Source organism: Juglans microcarpa x Juglans regia, chromosome 7S, assembly GCF_004785595.1.
Source record: "Juglans microcarpa x Juglans regia isolate MS1-56 chromosome 7S, Jm3101_v1.0, whole genome shotgun sequence".
NCBI classification, from domain to species: domain Eukaryota; kingdom Viridiplantae; phylum Streptophyta; class Magnoliopsida; order Fagales; family Juglandaceae; genus Juglans; species Juglans microcarpa x Juglans regia.
In genome coordinates this window covers 17,974,857-17,996,657 of record NC_054607.1, presented here as the reverse complement: position 1 = coordinate 17,996,657, position 21,801 = coordinate 17,974,857, and the positions used below count along the sequence as shown (strand labels likewise).

General features: G+C 39.8%; 1 protein-coding gene and 1 non-coding gene across 2 annotated transcripts; one reads left to right on the top strand and one right to left on the bottom strand.

Annotated features, from left to right (window-relative positions):
* Nucleotides 1–732: 732 nt before the first annotated feature.
* On the bottom strand, nt 733–928 carry LOC121241731. Its single transcript, XR_005935761.1, has one exon. It is a non-coding gene; the product is annotated as a U2 spliceosomal RNA (small nuclear RNA).
* Nucleotides 929–2,019: 1,091 nt separating this feature from the next.
* LOC121241689 (serine carboxypeptidase-like 51) lies at nt 2,020–21,459 on the top strand. The gene is made up of 13 exons (XM_041139569.1): nt 2,020–2,153; nt 2,264–2,361; nt 2,482–2,589; nt 2,676–2,916; nt 3,152–3,195; nt 3,294–3,361; nt 3,447–3,552; nt 13,745–13,941; nt 14,068–14,137; nt 14,344–14,394; nt 14,664–14,716; nt 14,877–15,009; nt 21,292–21,459. Exons 1-13 carry the CDS (start codon nt 2,027–2,029, stop codon nt 21,364–21,366), a joined length of 1,371 nt encoding a protein of 456 aa, XP_040995503.1. The 5' UTR covers nt 2,020–2,026; the 3' UTR covers nt 21,367–21,459.
* Nucleotides 21,460–21,801: the final 342 nt, after the last annotated feature.

Sequence of the window (21,801 nt, the reverse complement as noted above, 5' to 3'; positions counted from 1 at the left end):
CACTACTAAAAAATTAGTTTCTTTTCATACGAGTCCCGTATTTGCTCACTTTTTTTAAAAGGATTGGGTGACGCTTGCGCACTCCACGATTGCAAATATCATTTCTCTTTTAAAAATAATTTTATAATTTGTGATTGTATATGCATGGTGATTAATGTAATATATTAGTTATTGATGAAAAAAATGTGGTATAAAGGGTGTAAAAATCCCTTTTATACCAAATCCTAATTTTAGATTTTTTTTTCATTAATTAATATATATATATATATATATATATATATATATTCAGGATCATAGGGATCGATATCTTGCATGCAATCTTATTAGAATTAAACTAGATGCATATATGGCGCCGTGGTGTGAGGCGTGTAGTGCAACTTAATTCAAAGTGTGCGATATATATGATTAGTCATAGGTTGCTACTCATAATTATCTCAATTATCTCACACCACACATTTTATATATTTTAATATTATTTTTATTTTATTTTATTCTTTTAAACTAATTTAATTGTTTTACTTAGTGTATATGAATGATAAGTATAATTCTATTTTTAAATGAAGTGGTACAATTTCACCTTTCCCATGCCATTTTTGCTTTTCTATCGTTTTTAAAAGGTAATAAAATATGCCAACTTCCATTGTTTTATGAGATCAAAGACTCGAGATGGTTGGTTCAAACGCCCTTCCGGCCTCCTTCACTTGATTTTAGAAGAACGTTGGCTATGTTTGGGTGGGGTACGCCGGGCCTATGCAGTAGTGTAACGCATGGGCGACGCTCGAAGACCCCAGCAGCAAGCTACTGTAATGGGCGTTCCCCCTTAAAAAATTAATTTAATATCGTGTGACCCGATGGGCCACGTATCAGATATTAAACTGATAAGAACAGATACTACACTTGATCTTAGCCAAAAGGCCGAGAAAGGTATGCTTTATTTCTCCCTTCCGTTTCGTTTTTATAACTCAGCCATCACTTCGGATGCTCTTATTCTCTCGGTGTGGGACTATTCGAGCTTGCGGGAACAGAACACACGTGGCCGTGTCTTCCGCTGCAACTTAATTCAAGCGACTACTAAGGGGTGCGCCTGTTTGTCCATGAACCTGTTTTTTTTTTTTTTTTTTTTTCGTTTAGAAGGTCGGAGAGAGAGAAAGAGAGGATATTGTTCCGGCATGCAGTACGCATGCAGTCTCACAAATTAACGCCATATGATCAGCAACATCAAAAGCCCGGCCATCCCTTATTTTATTAAATTTTCCCACCTTATTTTACTTACTTTTACAAGAGAAAGCAATGCACTTTCAAACAGTAGTCTACATAATCAGCAAAAGACAGTCCTGTGTGGAACCGAGAGTTGGAAGTTTTGAACCATAATTTGATCATGATCATCATGTATTAATTGTTTTTTTTTTTTTTTTGTTTCTTTTGTGTTGCCTAGCTTGCCTTTGTAGATATCTCATGCTAATAATAAAACAAATAAGAAGAGATTGGCCGGGAACCATCATGCATGGGGCCAACGAGGAGAATATCGAAAACTTCCAACTCTCAATTCCATATTTTGTCGTCGGCACTGAGCTGTCATAGCCCTCAATTGGTGGGCTAGCTGTATTTCAACTATTTCTATCTTTTTCCTAGCATTTAAATTGTTTGTTTGACCCAAAAAACTAGACGCATTAATTATTTTGGCCTGCTTTTTTCAGCATTAATTTTTTGTTTTAAGGAGTCGGACAAAATAAGCTTCAGTACTCCGTCCGTGCTTATATCATCTCCTTTACAGCATATTCTTTTTTTTATCATTAATTAGAGTTGTTAGCGTATATATTTATATCTTAGAATATATTTAGAATATTAGATCATATCTTTAATTTCTTGTAATTTTTCTTGTAATTATGTTAAGTTAGAATCTTTCCTTTTTAGTTGTATATTTTCTTATTTGTTTTGGCCATATTCCACTATATATAAGCTTCTTTTATATAGTTTAATACATGCAGAAATATACACTTCTACGATTCTCTCTGTTTCTTTTTAAATGGGAAAATGGTGTTCTATTGTTTTCTCTCTACTGTTCTTTTTTCCTCTGTTTCACGGAGGAATAGCAGCAGCAGCAAAAGCACAGGAAGGATTAGAGGAATGGGGATATGTTGAAGTTAGACCCAGTAAGTTGATGTTTGAGAAAGATTTTATTCATTTGTATTCTTAGTACTTTTGTTCTCAAAGGAAGTGTACGTTATTCTTTGCATCTGGATTGTGTTATATATATATGCAGAAGCCCACATGTTCTGGTGGCTTTACAGAAGTCCCTACAGGGTTGAAGATGATCCCTCCCAGCCATGGCCTATCATTCTTTGGTTGCAGGGTGGACCTGTGAGTATTGAAAAACTCTTGAACGTGATATACTTGTTTCTTCAAGCTAATTCATTTGTCACTTTCACTAGTTTTGTGATTCACTGTCGATATTTGTATTAATTTCTTCAAGCTTCATAGGGTGCTTCAGGAGTTGGGATTGGAAATTTTCAAGAGATTGGGCCATTAGACAGTGATTTGAAGCCAAGGAATTCAACATGGTTGCGAAAAGCTGATCTTTTATTCGTGGTAAGTTAGCCGTGATTGGAAATCTGCAATGAAGTAAAAAGAATCATTGCTTTTAACAAACTGCCTATTGGATTTCATGCACGTAGGATAATCCGGTTGGAACGGGATATAGTTTTGTGGAGGATGAAGAACTGTTAGTCAAAACCGATGAGGAAGTCGCAGCTGATTTAACGACATTGTTGGAGGAGATATTCAATAGAAATGAGAGTCTCCAAAAGAGTCCTCTACACATTGTGGCAGAATCTTATGGTGGGAAATATGCAATTACTCTTGCACTCTCAGCACTTAAGGCCATAGAAGCTGGGAAGTTGAAGCTTAAATTGGGAGGTAACACTTTTCAAGCAAACAATCTTTCTCCAACGAGCTATGTCAAGAATTATCTGGACATAGCCACTGAGAGAGAGAGAGAGAGAGAGAGAGAGAGAGAGAGAGAGAGAGAGAGAGAGAGAGAGAGAGAGAGAGAGAGAGAGAGAGGAAGACTGTCATTGTACTCATTGTAGATATATTTTTGCAGAAACTAAAGCGATTTTGTTTTCCTATTCTTTTTCTCTTCCATATGCAGGAGTGGCACTAGGAGACAGTTGGATCTCCCCAGAAGATTTCGTGGTAGAAACAGCTTGTTGATTTGTCCAATTAAAGTAAGCAATAATTAGGAACTTTTATATGTATTTCATCTGCTAAGATTTAAGTCTTTGGTAATGCAGTTTTCATGGGGTCCTCTTCTCAAAGATATCTCGCGGTTTGATAACAACGGGCTGCAGAAATCAAATAGGTCCACTTTTAACTACATTAATTAAAACATCTTAGACTAGGATTTGAGAATTTCAGTTTGCTGACAAACTCATTTGAAAAAACAGTCTGGCTCTGAAGATTAAGCAGCAAATTGAGAAAGGTCAATATGTTGATGCAACCAATTCATGGATGCAACTTGAGTCAGTGGTTAGCTCCAACAGCAATAATGTTGTAAGGCCCTGCCTCTTCATCAAAGTGGCCCGGATCAGTGCGTGAAAATGGCCCAGCCATTTTCATGTTTAGTGAGAATCCTGAACGACGTCGTTTTTGAGGTGAGTGTTTTCTCCTTCAACTTCCGTTTCTTTCCGCATTTCTCTGTTTTCAGTTTCAGTTTCTCCCGCATCTCTCTCGCGCACGTCTCTCTTTTCTTTTCGGTTTCATCTTTATTTCCTGTTGTTGGCATTAGTTTGAGTTTCCGAATCCCATGCCCTAGACCTCCTCACGTGGATTTCTGTTGCTGTGTTGCTTCTGGTTTCCCGAGTGTTGCCGTCTGCTATACTCTGTTTTTCCTCCATTTCTGCATTTTGGTTTTCATCTGCAACTCACGGGCATCAATTCGCATCCCCTCCATTTTCGATTGGTAAGGGTTTCTTTCTCATCCAAGTATCGGTTTCTCCTTCTGTAACCGTGCGATTTCTGCTTCTTAGTTTTGGGTTTGGTTTATCTTCTTTTTGATGCAATATCTGTTTTGGCTGTGAGTTTGAGTAGTTTTTGTGAGTTTTTCTGGTTGTTGCGTGGTGAGTATTTCGGGTTGGTGTTTTGTCCTAGGTTTGGATTATTTGAAGTTTCATTGTAGTGGAATTGTTGGAATGGTGGTGGAGAAAATATTTGGAAGTGTTAGTTTATACTTTATGTTATGGAGTTGGGAATGGAAAGTTGTGTAGTGTAAACTGGTTTTGTTGGCAAAATCTGCGTACTTCGCTCGAGCAGACTGTCGAGCGCGATTCGAGCGAGCAGCCAAATGAGCATTGGCTTGAGCGGAGTGTCGAGCGAGACTCGAGCGAACCTCTCTGACTTGCATTCGCTCGAGCGGAGTGTCGAGCGAGACTCGAGCGAACCTCTCTGTCTTGCTTTAGCTCGAGCGGAGTGTCGAGCGAGACTCGAGCGAACCTCTCTGACTTGCCTTCGCTCGAGCGGACTGTCGAGCGAACTTGGCTCGAGCCAACTGTCAAGCCAACTTTCAGCAAACACTTTTTCAGTTCCGAATCAGTCTCCACTTAAAGCCAACGTACTGAGTTTAGTATAGAATATTTTGGATCGAAGTTTGGGCTGTCCGGATTGTTATTTGGCTAGTTAAGTTTGATTAAACTCGTTGAATTATGGTCTAGAGTTTGAGTTCTTGAGTTGTTTAAGACCAATTGTGTATTGTTGGATTTTAATTTTTAGTTTATATTATCTTATGAATAGGTGGCGAGACGGATAGAGACCGTATCCAAGTCATAGATAATACACTGCAGGAGTCAGGTAAGCGGGGTTCCTATGCTAGGTTTTATACAAGTTAATAAGACTGAGGTTGATTTTCTGAAAACTTTGCATATTTTGTGTTGTGTTGGGAACTTGTGAAAATAAAGATCAACCTCGGTCACTCATCTGCATACTCATGAAATCTGTACGAAAAAGGGAAAAATATGTTCTGGCATGCATTGTGTAGACATGAGCTAAATTCTGTCATGTGGTTTCTGAAATCTGAAAAATGAGCGATATTGAGAATATGAAAAGTTGTACATTTATTTAGAAAGATGTTCTGACTTTTGTGTTCAGTGTCGGTAAACTGTCTGATTCTGTTTCGGTACTCTGTATTATTTTGATATAACATTTGAAAACCTTTGGCATGGTGTACTGGTTTTTGTATCTGACTCTGTCTCTGCTTTGCTCTGCTCTGCTCTGTTATGCTCTGCTCTGTTTGGGTTGGTACCAACTTCTCTGTCTCTGAGTGCACCCACTTTGGAAACAAAGTGGCTTTATTGTGGTCTTTCCTGTGTGCACACTCGGGGCTCCGAGAAGAATAAAGGAAAGATTTCACCTCTGTCTCTGCCTGGTTTGGCCACCGGGGTTAGCACAACCCTACCACGGGGGTGAAACATGGTCTCTGCTCTGTTTGATGCTCTGTTTTGATTTGATGATGATACTCAGTTTATGTTATGCCAAAGTACCATGGGTTTTACTTGTTTTTAAAACCATCGCTCTGTTATTTTGAAAATATGTTCTGTTCTGCATGATAACTCTGGAAAAATATTTTGTTCTGCATACTCTCCTTGATAAATGCTCATGTTTGCACGCTAGCATATGATTTCTACTTACTGAGTTGTTGATGACTCACCCCCTATCATTATAATATTTTTCAGATGATGTGGTGAGTCCAAATGAGGACCTGGATTAGAATGCTCTTTGTGTCTAAAGCTGAGGAGATGTTGGTAGAAGAAGGACTTCTGGTGTTCTTAGTTTTAATATCTTTGGGTTTTATTTATGTCTTGAGTTTAGTAAGATTTATGAAATATTTAGTTGGTTTGTTATGACTATCGGGAAGTTATGGACCCCTTTGATTTATTAATATTGCATTAAAGATTGTGTGGAGTTTATAATGAGATTATTGAGAAGATTTGAGATTGATTTTCATTTATGAAGTTGTTGGAGATTATCCTTTGGATGTGTTGGGAGACATGTTTATGAGTGACAGGTAGTAATTCTCCAAGCCACCCGGGTTTGGGGCGTTACATTTGGTATCAGAGACAGGTTAGAATTCTGCATACTATAAACCTAGGAGGTTTAGATTTCTGTGGGTGCATAGGATTGAATATTGTTGAAGTGGGAAGTCTTAGAATTCGCAGGCTTTGCGAATAACTATGAAGTGTGGTATTTCATAGGTCTATGAACTAAATTCATGTTGATTAAGGTTTAGTTTAGTGGCGGAGCCTTCTTAAATACTCAGATGGAGTAAGATGTTAAATTTTGGAGAGATTGACTATTACTACCGTTGTGCGTTCCTCTTTTGTCTCTGTTATAGATATTCTTATATTTTTGAATTCTAATATATATATACGTTTTGTTTTTACAAATACCACTAATTTTCTATGTTCTTATAAATTCTATTTTCGAAGCGATTTTTTTTTAAAAAATTCTAGTTATTTTGTCAGGATGCCACCTCGTCGTAGAGAACGAAGCATGTCGGATCTGAATGCGATCGAGAACGAAAGGGAAGCAAACCCGAGTGCTTCCGACGTGTTACGAGCAGCTGCACATCAGTTAATTGATGACCTTGTGCAAAATCCCACGGGTCGCCAGCGTAATTTCAATGAAGGGGGTTGTACTGTTGAGCAATTCAATCGTATGCACCCTCCTTTATTTGATGGGAGAGGCGATCCAACTTTGGCGGAGGATTGGGTTCAGGACATTGAGGAGATTTTGCGAGTCCTAACTTGTACTGAGGAGCAAAAAGTGGCGTACGCCACATTCAAGCTTACTGGGGAAGCGAAGAGGTGGTGGATCTCTGAAAGATCTATCAGGGAAGCTGAGGGGACAGAGATAGTCAGTTGGCTGCACTTCAAGCAGATCTTTCTTGAGCGCTTCTTCCCTAGCTCTTTCCGTGAGGACAAGGCTATGGAATTTGCCACCTTGGTTCAGGGAACCATGACGGTACATCAGTATGCTGCTAGGTTTACTGAGTTATCCCGTTTTGCTACTTATTTGATTCCCGATGAGGAAAAGAAGGCACGCAAATTTGAGCAAGGACTGAATGAGAAACTGTATGTGCGTGTGGTGGGCTTCCAGATTCGGAACTTCTCAGAATTGGTGAATAAAGCAACAGTTTTTGAAAGAACCCTTCAAAGAAGCGCTGCAATGCATGAACAGAGGAAAAGGACTACTCCTACTGGGTACCAGTCTGGCATGGATCAGGGACCATGGAAAAAGAGGAATGAAGGTAGTAGTTCGGGAAAAAGGCTGGTTCAGAGTAATCAACAACCCTACCAGTGTAGGACATGCAATCAAATGCACTCCGGAGAGTGCAGAAAAGGGGCGGGATTGTGTTTTCGTTGTGGCAAAACAGGTCACTACATCAGGGATTGCCCAATGCAAAATAGGAACAACCAGACATTCATACCGCCACCTCAGAGGAATGAAGTATTGGCCCGGGGCAGCAATCAACGTCCTACTGCGCCTGCTCGAGTCTTTGCACTAACACCTGGAGAAGTTGAGGGTAGGAATGACGTGATCACCGGTATGACTCTTTGGTTTTACTTCAAGGATTTATAGTTTCTACTATTTTCTTTTCTTTGATTGATTCTGGTTAAGACTTTGAATATTCTTGGTTCATGGATGAGTTTGAATGTGATCACAGGTACTCTTTCTCTGTTTTCTAATAATGCTTTTGTGTTATTTGACTCGGGAGCGACACATTCTTTTGTTTCCACGGCGTACTCTAGATTTTGCACTTTAGATACTGAAAGGTTAAGGAATAAGTTAGTGGTTGCGACCCCAACAGGAAATTCTGTAGTCTGTAGTGAGATTTTACCTGGATGCCCTCTTTCTATAGAGGGAAGACTGATGCCAGCAGATTTAATAGTTTTCCACATGGTTGGGTTTGATGTAATTTTGGGTATGGATTGGCTGGCTTCCTATCACGCCAGTATTGATTGTGCTAAAAAGGAAGTGGTTTTCAGACCCGCAAATGAAGGTGAATTTCGGTTCACAGGGTCAAAAGTGAGGTTGACTCCACCCATCATTTCTGCCATTCAGGTTGGAAAACTGTTGCATGATGGTTGTCAGGGATTCCTAGCCTGTGTGGTAGAAGCACCAAAGGGGGAAGTGATGTTGGAACAGATACCTGTTGTGAGAGATTATCCAGAGGTCTTCCCTGAAGATTTATCGGGACTTCCACCTGAGCGGGAGGTAGAGTTTGCTATTGAGTTAGTTCCAGGCACGGCACCCCTTTCGAAAGCACCTTATCGCATGGCGCCATCTGAATTAGCGGAACTCAAAGAGCAGTTGCAAGATTTGTTAGATAAGGGTTTCATCAGGCCCAGTGTTTCACCTTGGGGAGCTCCAATTCTTTTTGTAAAGAAGAAGGATGGATCGATGAGAATGTGTATCGATTATCGGGAACTTAATCGGGTGACCATAAAGAATAAGTACCCGCTACCCCGTATAGAAGATTTGTTTGATCAGCTTCAGGGTGCTCAAGTATTTTCGAAGATTGATCTTCGATCAGGTTACCACCAGTTGAAGATCAGAGCTGAAGACGTGGCTAAGACGGCGTTCAGAACCCGTTATGGCCATTATGAGTTTTTGGTCATGCCTTTTGGCCTGACTAACGCCCCAGCCGTATTTATGGACTTGATGAACAGGGTGTTCCATGAGTTTTTGGATAAGTTTGTGGTTGTCTTTATTGATGATATACTGATATACTCCAAAAGCGAGACCGAGCATGAAGAACATTTGAAGTTGGTACTTGGGACACTCAGAGACAAGCAGTTGTTTGCTAAGTTGAAGAAGTGTGAATTTTGGCTTGATTCAATCACGTTTCTGGGGCATGTAGTTTCGAAGGATGGTATTTCAGTGGACCCAGGAAAAGTGGAAGCCGTGGTTAATTGGTCGGCACCGAGGAATGTTCATGAGGTTAGAAGTTTTTTGGGATTGGCGGGGTATTACCGTCGATTCATTGATGGGTTTTCCAAGATAGCAGTTCCTCTCACTGCACTCACCAGGAAAAATAATAGGTTTGAATGGACAGCAAAGTGTGAAGAAAGCTTCCAAGAGTTGAAACAGAGATTAGTGTCAGCCCCAGTGTTAACAGTTCCCACAGCTAGAGGCGGATTTGTTGTCTATAGCGATGCTTCTAGGCTTGGTTTGGGGTGTGTATTGATGCAACATGGGAAGGTTATAGCTTATGCCTCACGCCAACTGAAAGTGTATGAACAGAATTATCCCACTCATGATCTGGAACTCGCGGCAGTCATTTTTGCACTTAAGCTTTGGAGACATTACTTGTATGGAGAAAAGTGCGAAATTTATACGGATCACAAGAGTTTGAAGTATTTCTTTACCCAAAAAGAATTAAACATGAGACAAAGGAGGTGGCTTGAGTTGATCAAGGATTATGATTGCACCATTAATTATCACCCAGGCAAAGCTAATGTTGTAGCCGACGCTCTAAGTAGGAAGTCAGTGGGACCGACAATTGCAGCTATTACCACTCAGCATAGGTTGTTGATGGATTTAGAAAGAGCCGGTATCGAAGTCTTTTCTAGTGATACAAGTGCTGTCATGGCCAGTTTAGTGGTTCAACCTGCTTTGATAGATAGAATCAAAGATGCTCAGAAAGTGGACTCAGAGTTGGTGAAGCTAAGGGAAGAGATCGGAAACGGGGAAAAACCTGATTTTTGTATTTCCAAGGATGGAGTTTTGAGGTTTAGAAGTAGAGTATGCATACCTGCTGATGATGAACTAAAAAGGTTGATTCTTGAAGAGGCACACCGTTCTTTGTATACTGTTCACCCAGGGAGTACCAAGATGTATCGGGATTTGAGAGAGTCCTTTTGGTGGAATGGCATGAAAAGGGAAATTGCTAAATTCGTAGAACAATGCCTGACCTGCCAACAAGTGAAGGCGGAACATCAGAGACCTGCAGGATTATTACAGCCACTTCAGATTCCAGAGTGGAAATGGGAACATATCTCCATGGATTTTGTGACAGGTCTACCAAGGACCGTAAGCGGGCAAGATGCTATATGGGTGATCGTGGATCGCTTATCGAAGACCGCCCGTTTTGTGCCCATTAAGGTTTCTTATAAACTAGAGAAACTAGTTGAACTGTATGTGCGGGAGATAGTGAGGTTGCATGGAGTACCGGTATCCATTGTGTCGGATAGAGATCCTCGCTTTACCTCGAAGTTCTGGCAAAGCTTACAGGAGGCAATGGGTACTCAGCTAAGTTTCAGTACTGCTTTTCATCCTCAGACAGATGGACAGTCAGAAAGAACTATTCAGATTTTAGAAGACATGTTGAGGGCATGCTTGATGGATTTCAAGGGATCTTGGATGCAACATTTACCATTGGTTGAGTTTGCATATAATAATAGCTTCCAGGCTAGCATTGGGATGGCACCTTACGAGGTTTTGTATGGCAGGAGATGTAGGTCTCCATTGTATTGGGATGAAGTAGGTGAAAGGAAACTTCTAGGGCCAGAGATTATTCAGCAGACCACCGAAAAGATAGATATCATTCGGGCTAGAATGAAAGCAGCTCAAAGTCGACAGAAGAGCTATGCAGATAAACGCCGCCGTCAGTTAGAATTTGCGATGGGAGATAAGGTTTTCTTGAGAATTTCACCAATGAAAGGAGTTATGAGATTCGGAAAGAAAGGTAAGTTGAGTCCTAGATACATTGGGCCGTTTGAGATTCTTGATCGGTTTGGACCGGTGGCGTACAGGGTGGCTCTACCACCGGCGTTCTCGGGAGTGCATAATGTGTTCCATGTGTCCATGTTGAGAAAGTATATCCATGACCCCACTCACATCATAGATCATGAACCCTTGCAGATTCAAGAGGACATGACCTACACCGAGGAACCATTGCGGATTCTGGACAGGAAAGAGCAAGTGTTGCGGAATCGAACTATTTCTTTGGTTAAAGTATTGTGGAATAATCATGCTATCAATGAAGCATCTTGGGAATTCGAGGAAGAGATGCGAGTAAAGTATCCTCACTTGTTCGAAATAAATTATTATAGCTTGTAACGAATTCCGAGGACGGAATTCTTGTAAGGGGAGGAGAATGTAAGGCCCTGCCTCTTCATCAAAGTGGCCCGGATCAGTGCGTGAAAATGGCCCAGCCATTTTCATGTTTAGTGAGAATCCTGAACGACGTCGTTTTTGAGGTGAGTGTTTTCTCCTTCAACTTCCGTTTCTTTCCGCATTTCTCTGTTTTCAGTTTCAGTTTCTCCCGCATCTCTCTCGCGCACGTCTCTCTTTTCTTTTCGGTTTCATCTTTATTTCCTGTTGTTGGCATTAGTTTGAGTTTCCGAATCCCATGCCCTAGACCTCCTCACGTGGATTTCTGTTGCTGTGTTGCTTCTGGTTTCCCGAGTGTTGCCGTCTGCTATACTCTGTTTTTCCTCCATTTCTGCATTTTGGTTTTCATCTGCAACTCACGGGCATCAATTCGCATCCCCTCCATTTTCGATTGGTAAGGGTTTCTTTCTCATCCAAGTATCGGTTTCTCCTTCTGTAACCGTGCGATTTCTGCTTCTTAGTTTTGGGTTTGGTTTATCTTCTTTTTGATGCAATATCTGTTTTGGCTGTGAGTTTGAGTAGTTTTTGTGAGTTTTTCTGGTTGTTGCGTGGTGAGTATTTCGGGTTGGTGTTTTGTCCTAGGTTTGGATTATTTGAAGTTTCATTGTAGTGGAATTGTTGGAATGGTGGTGGAGAAAATATTTGGAAGTGTTAGTTTATACTTTATGTTATGGAGTTGGGAATGGAAAGTTGTGTAGTGTAAACTGGTTTTGTTGGCAAAATCTGCGTACTTCGCTCGAGCAGACTGTCGAGCGCGATTCGAGCGAGCAGCCAAATGAGCATTGGCTTGAGCGGAGTGTCGAGCGAGACTCGAGCGAACCTCTCTGTCTTGCTTTAGCTCGAGCGGAGTGTCGAGCGAGACTCGAGCGAACCTCTCTGACTTGCCTTCGCTCGAGCGGACTGTCGAGCGAACTTGGCTCGAGCCAACTGTCAAGCCAACTTTCAGCAAACACTTTTTCAGTTCCGAATCAGTCTCCACTTAAAGCCAACGTACTGAGTTTAGTATAGAATATTTTGGATCGAAGTTTGGGCTGTCCGGATTGTTATTTGGCTAGTTAAGTTTGATTAAACTCGTTGAATTATGATCTAGAGTTTGAGTTCTTGAGTTGTTTAAGACCAATTGTGTATTGTTGGATTTTAATTTTTAGTTTATATTATCTTATGAATAGGTGGCGAGACGGATAGAGACCGTATCCAAGTCATAGATAATACACTGCAGGAGTCAGGTAAGCGGGGTTCCTATGCTAGGTTTTATACAAGTTAATAAGACTGAGGTTGATTTTCTGAAAACTTTGCATATTTTGTGTTGTGTTGGGAACTTGTGAAAATAAAGATCAACCTCGGTCACTCATCTGCATACTCATGAAATCTGTACGAAAAAGGGAAAAATATGTTCTGGCATGCATTGTGTAGACATGAGCTAAATTCTGTCATGTGGTTTCTGAAATCTGAAAAATGAGCGATATTGAGAATATGAAAAGTTGTACATTTATTTAGAAAGATGTTCTGACTTTTGTGTTCAGTGTCGGTAAACTGTCTGATTCTGTTTCGGTACTCTGTATTATTTTGATATAACATTTGAAAACCTTTGGCATGGTGTACTGGTTTTTGTATCTGACTCTGTCTCTGCTTTGCTCTGCTCTGCTCTGTTATGCTCTGCTCTGTTTGGGTTGGTACCAACTTCTCTGTCTCTGAGTGCACCCACTTTGGAAACAAAGTGGCTTTATTGTGGTCTTTCCTGTGTGCACACTTGGGGCTCCGAGAAGAATAAAGGAAAGATTTCACCTCTGTCTCTGCCTGGTTTGGCCACCGGGGTTAGCACAACCCTACCACGGGGGTGAAACATGGTCTCTGCTCTGTTTGATGCTCTGTTTTGATTTGATGATGATACTCAGTTTATGTTATGCCAAAGTACCATGGGTTTTACTTGTTTTTAAAACCATCGCTCTGTTATTTTGAAAATATGTTCTGTTCTGCATGATAACTCTGGAAAAATATTTTGTTCTGCATACTCTCCTTGATAAATGCTCATGTTTGCACGCTAGCATATGATTTCTGCTTACTGAGTTGTTGATGACTCACCCCTATCATTATAATATTTTTCAGATGATGTGGTGAGTCCAAATGAGGACCTGGATTAGAATGCTCTTTGTGTCTAAAGCTGAGAAGATGTTGGTAGAAGGACTTCTGGTGTTCTTAGTTTTAATATCTTTGGGTTTTATTTATGTCTTGAGTTTAGTAAGATTTATGAAATATTTAGTTGGTTTGTTATGACTATCGGGAAGTTATGGACCCCTTTGATTTATTAATATTGCATTAAAGATTGTGTGGAGTTTATAATGAGATTATTGAGAAGATTTGAGATTGATTTTCATTTATGAAGTTGTTGGAGATTATCCTTTGGATGTGTTGGGAGACATGTTTATGAGTGACAGGTAGTAATTCTCCAAGCCACCCGGGTTTGGGGCGTTACAAATGTGGTATAGATCAATGCATTTAGCCATATATATTGACTGAATTCTGGTATCTAAAACTCAATTATAGCACAAAATTAATATGATGCGTGGATTTTCAGGACTTCTACAATTTTCTGTTGGATTTTGGATCAGACGCGATGACAGATCAAGTAGATGTCTCAAAAGGGATCACAGTAAAAAGATATTCAACATATTTGAGTTCCTTAAGGTCTTCTCCTGGTGTTGTAGGTGATTTGGGGAGTTTGATGAATGGTGTCATTAAAAAGAAACTCAAGATCATCCCGGAAAATGTGGAGTGAGTTTTCTCCTAATTTCTGATTGCAGGAAAAAAAAAACAAAAAAAAAAAAAAAGATCAATTGCTGAAACTGTGTATATATGTACTGGTCCATGAAATTAGAAGTATGAGGGCTTCCTTTACAGGTGGGAAGGGCAGTCAGAAACTGTTTTCACAAAGCTTGTGGGCGATTTTATGAAACCAAGGATCAGTGAGGTAAGGAGATCAATTAATGAGTGAAGTTTGTAAAGTCTGATTTCTTGATGATTGCAACCAATATTTTAGGGCAGGAAAATTCCATTTTTTTCCCTTCATAAATTCACTAAGAAAAGTAATTAAAAGTTAATTTCTTTGATCACATTTTTATTTTCTTTAAAAGATCTTTTTAAGTGACCAAATCCTTGTTAATATATATTTTACAGGTCGATGAGCTCCTTGCTAAAGGAGTGAATGTGACTGTTTACAATGGGCAAGTAAGATTAATAATCAGTACTTCTATTTTTTCAAGGATGGTAGTACTGTTAAGTACTTGAGGCGAAATATCATTAGTTGTTATCAAATTCGACATAATTTGGTTTATTTATGTCATTGTAATTTTAATATTTTCATCAATATTGGTGGGAATATTCATATTAATTACTATAGTACTCATATTGTAACATTGACAATATATATATATATATATATAGAGGCCAGGGCTGATCATGACATGATATATAGTTTGGCTGCTTGTTAATTGCAGCTTGATCTTATATGTGCAACCATGGGGACGGAAGCCTGGATTGAAAAACTCAAGTAACTCTCTAATCTCTTTCTAATTCCTGTAATATTCTTTCTTTTTTTTTCCCTGCCATCTTGAAATGGTGTTTGTGTTCTCTCTCTCTCTCTCTCTCTCTCTCTCTCTCTCTCTCCCTCTCTCTCTATATATATATATAATATATACGTGTATGATCAGGTGGGAAGGGCTACTTAATTTCTCGAGCACGATCAGAACCCCTCTCTACTGTGGAAATAATACAAGAACAGAGGGTTTCCTCAAGTCATACAAAAACCTACATTTCTATTGGATTCTTGGAGCAGGCCACTTTGTAAGTCTTTCTTCTTCTTTTTGTTAAGAGCACGGTATCCAAATTTATTGATTATCCTCACTTTTTACGAAAGAAAATTGTGATTACAACCGGATAGCTGGAAATTACATCCCATTTTAAATTCCAAACCTAATTATCAAAAAATGAACTGCAAGAATATAAATAAAGAATATGTTTGTTTTTTATCTGTTGGCAATAACGTGATCATTCCCCCATGATCATTAATACCATGGAATTAGCTCATATATAATAATTATCATTTTCAATTATATTTTTAGTGAGTATTGATATATACACAACATATTGCATAATATATTATACAATAATATTATAAAATGAGGATATTTTTATAAAATGATATTAATTTTATAAGATATTTTATAAAACTATTCTTCATTTGTAAATCATTTTTCATTTTTAATTCCATTACTTCACAGAAATAAGGATCTTAATTAGATCGGAACAATTTTATCGATCGACAAGAACTAGTTGTAACAATTCAGAAATGAAAGAATAGAACAGAGAGCATAAAGCATGAAGGTCTGGAAAGCTTTGCACTGTATTTTCTTGAATGATTTGCACGATACAAGAAGGTTCTCTTATACACACTCTGCTCTAACAAACTAACAGAATCCTATATACGAAAATAGAAAACCAGCTAATTAAAGTAATATGTGCAGAAAGTAATAAAAGAAATAAAAATAGAATACAAGTGAAAGTAGAACGGGCAGATTGTTATCCTTTTCCAGAACGACTTGTAGTTGTTGTTGTGGGTGGAAAACGACTTGTAGCTGCTGCATGTTCAGTGTCTAATAGCCCCTGCAAGATGGAGAATAGAGATTTACTATTCCCATCTTGGATAAGTGTGATTGGAGGAGAGAAAAAGGTAGTGCTTTTGTGAAAATGTCTGCTAGTTGGCAGTGGGAAGGGACATGGGCAGGGGTGATACTACCTTCTTGGATCTTGTCTCTGATTAGTTGACAATCCAACTTGATGTGCTTCGTTCGTTCGTGAAAAACTGGATTTGCAGCAATGTGTAGAGCTGCTTGGTTGTCACACTAAAGGAAGGCAGCTTGCGGATGTGAAACTCTCAAATCAATGAGCAAGTATCTCAACCAAGTAAGCTCAGAACATGTGGAGGCCATGGAACGGTACTCGGCTTCAGCTGAGAAACGGGAAACCACAGATTGTTTCTTTGTCTTCCATGAAACCAGTGAGGAGCCAAGGAGAATGCAATAGCCTGTAACCGAGCGACGAGTGTCGGGGCATGAGGCCCAATCGGAATCACAATATGCCTTGAGCTGGAGCTGAGATTCAGATGACAGTAGAATGCCTTGTCCAGGGGCTGCTTTAATATATCTAAGTATATTGTGAGCAGTGGCTAAATGTGTAGTGGTGGGATGATCCATGTACTGACTCAAGAGTTGGACAGCATAACAAATGTCAGGCCTAGTGATTGTTAAGTACAATAGACGCCCAATCAGCCTACGATAAGGACTAGGATCTTGGAGAGGATCACCAGAAGTTTTGCATATCTTAAAATTCTGGTGGAGGGGCAGTTTGAGAGGCTTGCTGCCAAGTGTGCCCGAGTCAGCTAAAATGTCTAAGGCATACTTTCGTTGGCATAGATGGATCCCTTTTGAAGATTGGGCAACCTCCAACCCAAGAAAGTAGCGCAAAGATCCAAGATCCTTGATTTTAAAATGAGTGTTAAGGAAAGTTTTGAGAGAAGCAATTGTGGTTGGACAATTTTCAGCCACAATAATATCATCAACATAAACTAGTAAGGCAGTAAATGAAGTGCCATCTAGTTTAGTGAAAAGGTTGTAATCAGCTTTTGATTACTCAAAACCAAAGAGAATAAGGGAGGAAGAGAACTTGGAATACCATTGTCTCGAGGCCTGCTTGAGGCCATAAATGCTCTTAAGCAGTTTACACACTTGATGAGGGCCTCCTTTGTTGTAGCCGGGTGGTTTTCGCATATAAATCTCCTCTTCTAGGCTGCCATGGAGGAATACGTTGTTGACATCAAATTGGTGAAGAGACCAGCCTCGAACAGCAGCTACAGAAAGTAAAACTCGGACTGTGACCGACTTAGCAACTAGGGAAAAAGTCTCTGTGTAGTCAACTCCTTCCTGCTGTGTAAAGCCCTTGGCGACAAGTCTTGTTTTCAGCCTCTCAATGGTCCCATTAGAATTAAATTTTATTTTGTAGACATATTTACAGTCGATGGCTTCTTTTCCAGCAAATCAGTGATGATCTAAGTATGATTCTGTTCTAAGGCTTGCAGTTCAGTGTTTATAGCTTGACACCAGCCAGGGTCTTTCAAAGCTTGCTTATATGTTTGTGGTTCAAAAACAGTGGAAATTGAAGTGGAAAAAGCAGTAAAAGAGGGAGAAACTTTCTGGTATGTGAGAAAATTTGTTAAAGAATAAGGATTACCAGTTGCGGCAGAAAGTGAATTGGACAACAATAGTGATGAAGCAGGAATTGAGGCCTGTTGACAGTGGAAGTCTTGTAAGTACTGGGGAGCTCTCCTCAGTCTTGTTGACCTGCGGGGTGGGGGGTTAACAACAGTGTTTGAGGGGGAAATGGGAGGGGTAGGTCTGGGAGTTGGAGCAATGGGAATAGTTGCTGAGTGAGAGGAATCTGGTGCTGCAGAAGCTGGAAAATTTGAGGGTAAAGATGAGTTGACAGAATCTGTTGAAGGGAGAGGAATTGAGTTGGAAGTGTGAGTTGGAAAGTCAAGAGAGTAAAAACCAGGTTAGGGGTATTAGATGTGGTAGAGGTGGGTGAAGGCAATAATTGAAATGGAAAAACTGATTCATGAAAGACAACATCCCTAGAGACAAAGGTGGATTTTGTGACAAGATCAAGGAGTTTATATCCTTTGATACCAAAAGGATATCCAAGAAGGATACACATGCGACCTCGAGGATCAAATTTTTTTCTACCATGGGAAAGGGTAGTTGCAAAACAAAGGGATCCAAAAACTCTTATGTGAGCATAAGTGGGTTTGGAGTGGAATAGAAGCTCATATGGAATTTTGTTTTGAAGAATGGGACTAGGGGTCCTATTAATGAGATACGTGGCGGTTAAGACACAATCACTCCAGTATTCAAGTGGTAAACCAGCTTGAAACCTTAGTGCACTAGCCACATTGAGCAAGTGTTGGTGTTTTCTCTCCACAACACCATTTTGTTGTGGAGTGGCAACACAACTTTTTTGATGTATAAGGCCTTTAGTGTTAAAAAAATCTGTCATTTGGAATTCATTCCCATTGTCACTTCTTAAAACCTTGATTTTAAGGTCAAATTGAGTCTCAACCAGATTGGAAAATGATGTGATATATTTTCTGGTTTCTGCTTTGTTTTGAAGTAGATATAACCAAGTGCTTCGGGTGAAGTCATCAACAATCGTTAGGAAATATTTGTAACCATTATAGGCAGTAACTGAGCATGGTCCCCAAAGGTCACAGTGTATTATTTGAAAAGGTCCAGAGGTCTTATGTTGACTATGAGGAAAGGGAAGACGATGAAGTTTAGCCAAAGGACAAATGTAACAAGGTTTGCTATTGATAGAGGAAATATTATCCTTTACAATAGGATCTGTAATTAAGCTTAAACAAGGAAACGAAAGGTGACCTAGGCGACAGTGCCAAAAGTCAATGACATCAACATTGGACTTAACAGAAGCTGAAACAGTAAATTTGGCATGTGAAAACTGTGAAAAAGTGTTGACAAGAGCTGAAGGAGAGACGGCAGTTCTTAACAAGTGGTACAAGTCATTCCGTACTTCACCCTTCCCAATCGTTGTCCAAGAGAAAAGGTCCTGAATAAGGCAACAATCAGACAAAAAAACTAGACAGCATGTGAGAGAGTTAGCCAATTTCTTGGCTGAGATTAAATTAAAATGGATGGAAGGAAGGAATGCATAGAACCTCATGTAGGCAAAGTGATGGTGTTAGTTGGACAGTGCCAATGTGGGTGACAGGAGCTTCAGTGCCATTTGGTAACTTAACAGAGTAGGAAACATGTGCAGTGATTTGAGTAAACAATGAAGTGCAGCAGACCATATGGTCTGTTGCACCTGTGTCAATGATCCAAGAACTATCAAAAGAGTGGAAGGTGTTGTGTGTGTAGGTAGAGAGACAAAGGGAGGTACCAGAGAGATTGGAAGGTGTGGAGGATTGATTGGCAGGTTGATGATTGGACTGAATCTGTTGAGGAGATGGCTGAGCAGCAATGGAAGGCTCCCTTGGCCGAAGTAAAGCTATTAACTGTTGATACTGAGACCTTGTGAGACCCACTCTTTCATCACTAACTTCCTCAAGGTTAGAAGCAGAAGATGACATAGATTGAGTAGCAAAAACAGCAGAGGTATGAGGCTTGTTAAAGAGTTTATGGCCTGGTGGGTAGCCATGCAATTTGTAACACTTCTCCATGGTGTGTCCAGACAATTTGCAGTGGGAGCACACGGGGGCCTCTGCATTACCAGCTTTGAAACATGTTTCAAAAGTGTGGCCTGAAATTTTACAATGGGTGCAATAAGCTCGGTCTTTCTTTGGGAAGAGTCGTGACTGAGGTGAGTATTTGGCATTTGGAACAAAAGGTCTTTTAACAGCTAAGGCCATGGAATCAAGGGAGGGGGAATGAGAGAGGAGCTGGTGTTGATGTTCCTGTTGTTGGATGAGGGAAAAAACTTTGGTGACAGAGGGTAAGGGATCTAGGAGCATGATTTGGTCACGAACATTGGAATATGTATCATGTAAACCCATAAGAAATTGAAATACACAGTCACGCTGGGATCGATCTAACAGTGTTTTCATGGTGCCACAATTGCAAACGGGGATTGGGTCATATATCGAAAGTTCATCCCAGAGAGTTTTTAGCTTACCATAGTAAACACTTATAGAGTCATTGTCTTGGAGAAGACTAGCTAGGGTTTTCTTGAGCTGGAAGATGCGGCGGCCATTCTGTTGGGAGAAACGATCCTGAAGATCAGACCAAATGTCACGCGCGTCATCAACGAACACCACGCTGGACTTGATAGAGGGGCTGATCGAATTCTGGATCCACGAAACCACCATGTCATTGCAACGCTCCCAGAGCTCAAAGAGGGGATCGGCTGGGTTAGTTGGTTGAGGGATTGTGCCAGTGATGAACCCCAATTTGTTCTTAGCACGGATTGCCCGTCGCATAGCACGCGACCAAGTAGGATAATTAGCAGTCGTGAGTAAATCGGTGACTAGAATCACGGCGGGGTTGTCACCGTTGTCTAGTCGAAAAGAGTTGTTGTGGTCACTCAAGTTCAAGTATCGAGCCATATTGATGGCACGAGAGGTGTTTGCAGAATTGTCTGTGTGGGTAGAGAAAGAATCGACAGAACTTTCCAGATTGTCCTCCATGGCGGGATTCTCTCAGGCTCTAGATACCATGTAACAATTCAGAAATGAAGGAATAGAATAGAGAGCATAAAGCATGAAGGTCTGGAAAGCTTTGCACTGTATTTTCTTGAATGATTTGCACGATACAAGAAGGTTCTCTTATACACACTCTGCTCTAACAAACTAACAGAATCCTATATACGAAAATAGAAAACCAGCTAATTAAAGTAATATGTGCAGAAAGTAATAAAAAAAATAAAAATAGAATACAAGTGAAAGTAGAACGGGCAGATTGTTATCCTTTTCTAGAACGACTTATAGTTATTGTTGTGGGTGGAAAACGACTTGTAACTGCTGCATGCTCAGTGTCTAATACTAGTACTGCCAGTGCTTGCACACTTGACATGTACTTCAAGTTTTCCTCATAATGAAAGTAATGTACGTACGTGCTAGCTTGGGGCCACCGCTTTAAAATTTTGCCCTAGTTGTTGCAGTACTCGTCTCTCGCACCATGCATGCTTCATTTTAAAGAAATCTGATCAGATCAGGAAGTGATCCCTCTTTAGATAAGAAAAACAAGAAAAGGAAAAACACCTTCTTTCATGAGCTGCATGTTTTTTGAGCTAACCCTATATCTGCATATATGCATGAGTGCTGACATAATGAGTAATAATCATGACCTGAGAGAGAGAGTGGCAAATAGTCTGAGTAATTTTTTTTTTTTATACATGAGGAGGGGATTCAATCCTTAGTTCTTAATGAGAAATCAAAATATTACCAATTGATTCAAAGGATCTGGGCAAATAGCCTGAGTAATTAAGAATGTGAGATTGTTGTTTAATTTGTTTGCATGAATAATTAAGGAAATGCTTATTCTGATCTTTGCATGCATGCAGGTACCTAGTGATCAGCCCTGTGTTGCATTAAACATGGTCGGTGCCATTACGCAGTCCCCAGCGGCTTCTTGGTAGAAATTAAGGAAAAATGCCATTCCAACGGTACTATTAGCCAACCAGGAAGAGGGTTGCCTGTAAGCTGGTTCAGACGCATGATAGTCAACGAGCAAACCATATACATATATATATATATATATATAGAGAGAGAGAGAGAGAGAGAGAGAGAGAGAGAGAGAGAGGTGCAATACTATATATGTTTGATCAATATCGTTCCGCAGTTCATGTATTTAGTTTAAATTAAATAATTTACTATCTTGTCTTAAATCTGTATTTATTTCAAAAGCTTAAACTAGTATAAATATTTTAGAAGGGAGTTTCATAATTTAATTTGTAATTTAACACCTTCCTCTCGCGCGTATAAGTCCAACACATAAAATATTTATTTCAAATGATGGGATGAAGTTTGGTTGTGTAGTAATAATTAGAGCTGTAAATAAATAATGCTACTCG

Excerpts from the sequence above, each read along its gene's own strand:
- LOC121241689 (XM_041139569.1), top strand. The coding sequence starts at position 2,027 with ATGGGAAAATGGTGTTCTATTGTTTTCTCTCTACTGTTCTTTTTTCCT. Across the intron at positions 2,917-3,151 it reads GTTGAAGCTTAAATTGGGAG|GAGTGGCACTAGGAGACAGT; the intron begins GTAACACTTTTC and ends TTCCATATGCAG. Across the intron at positions 3,362-3,446 it reads GGGCTGCAGAAATCAAATAG|TCTGGCTCTGAAGATTAAGC; the intron begins GTCCACTTTTAA and ends TTGAAAAAACAG.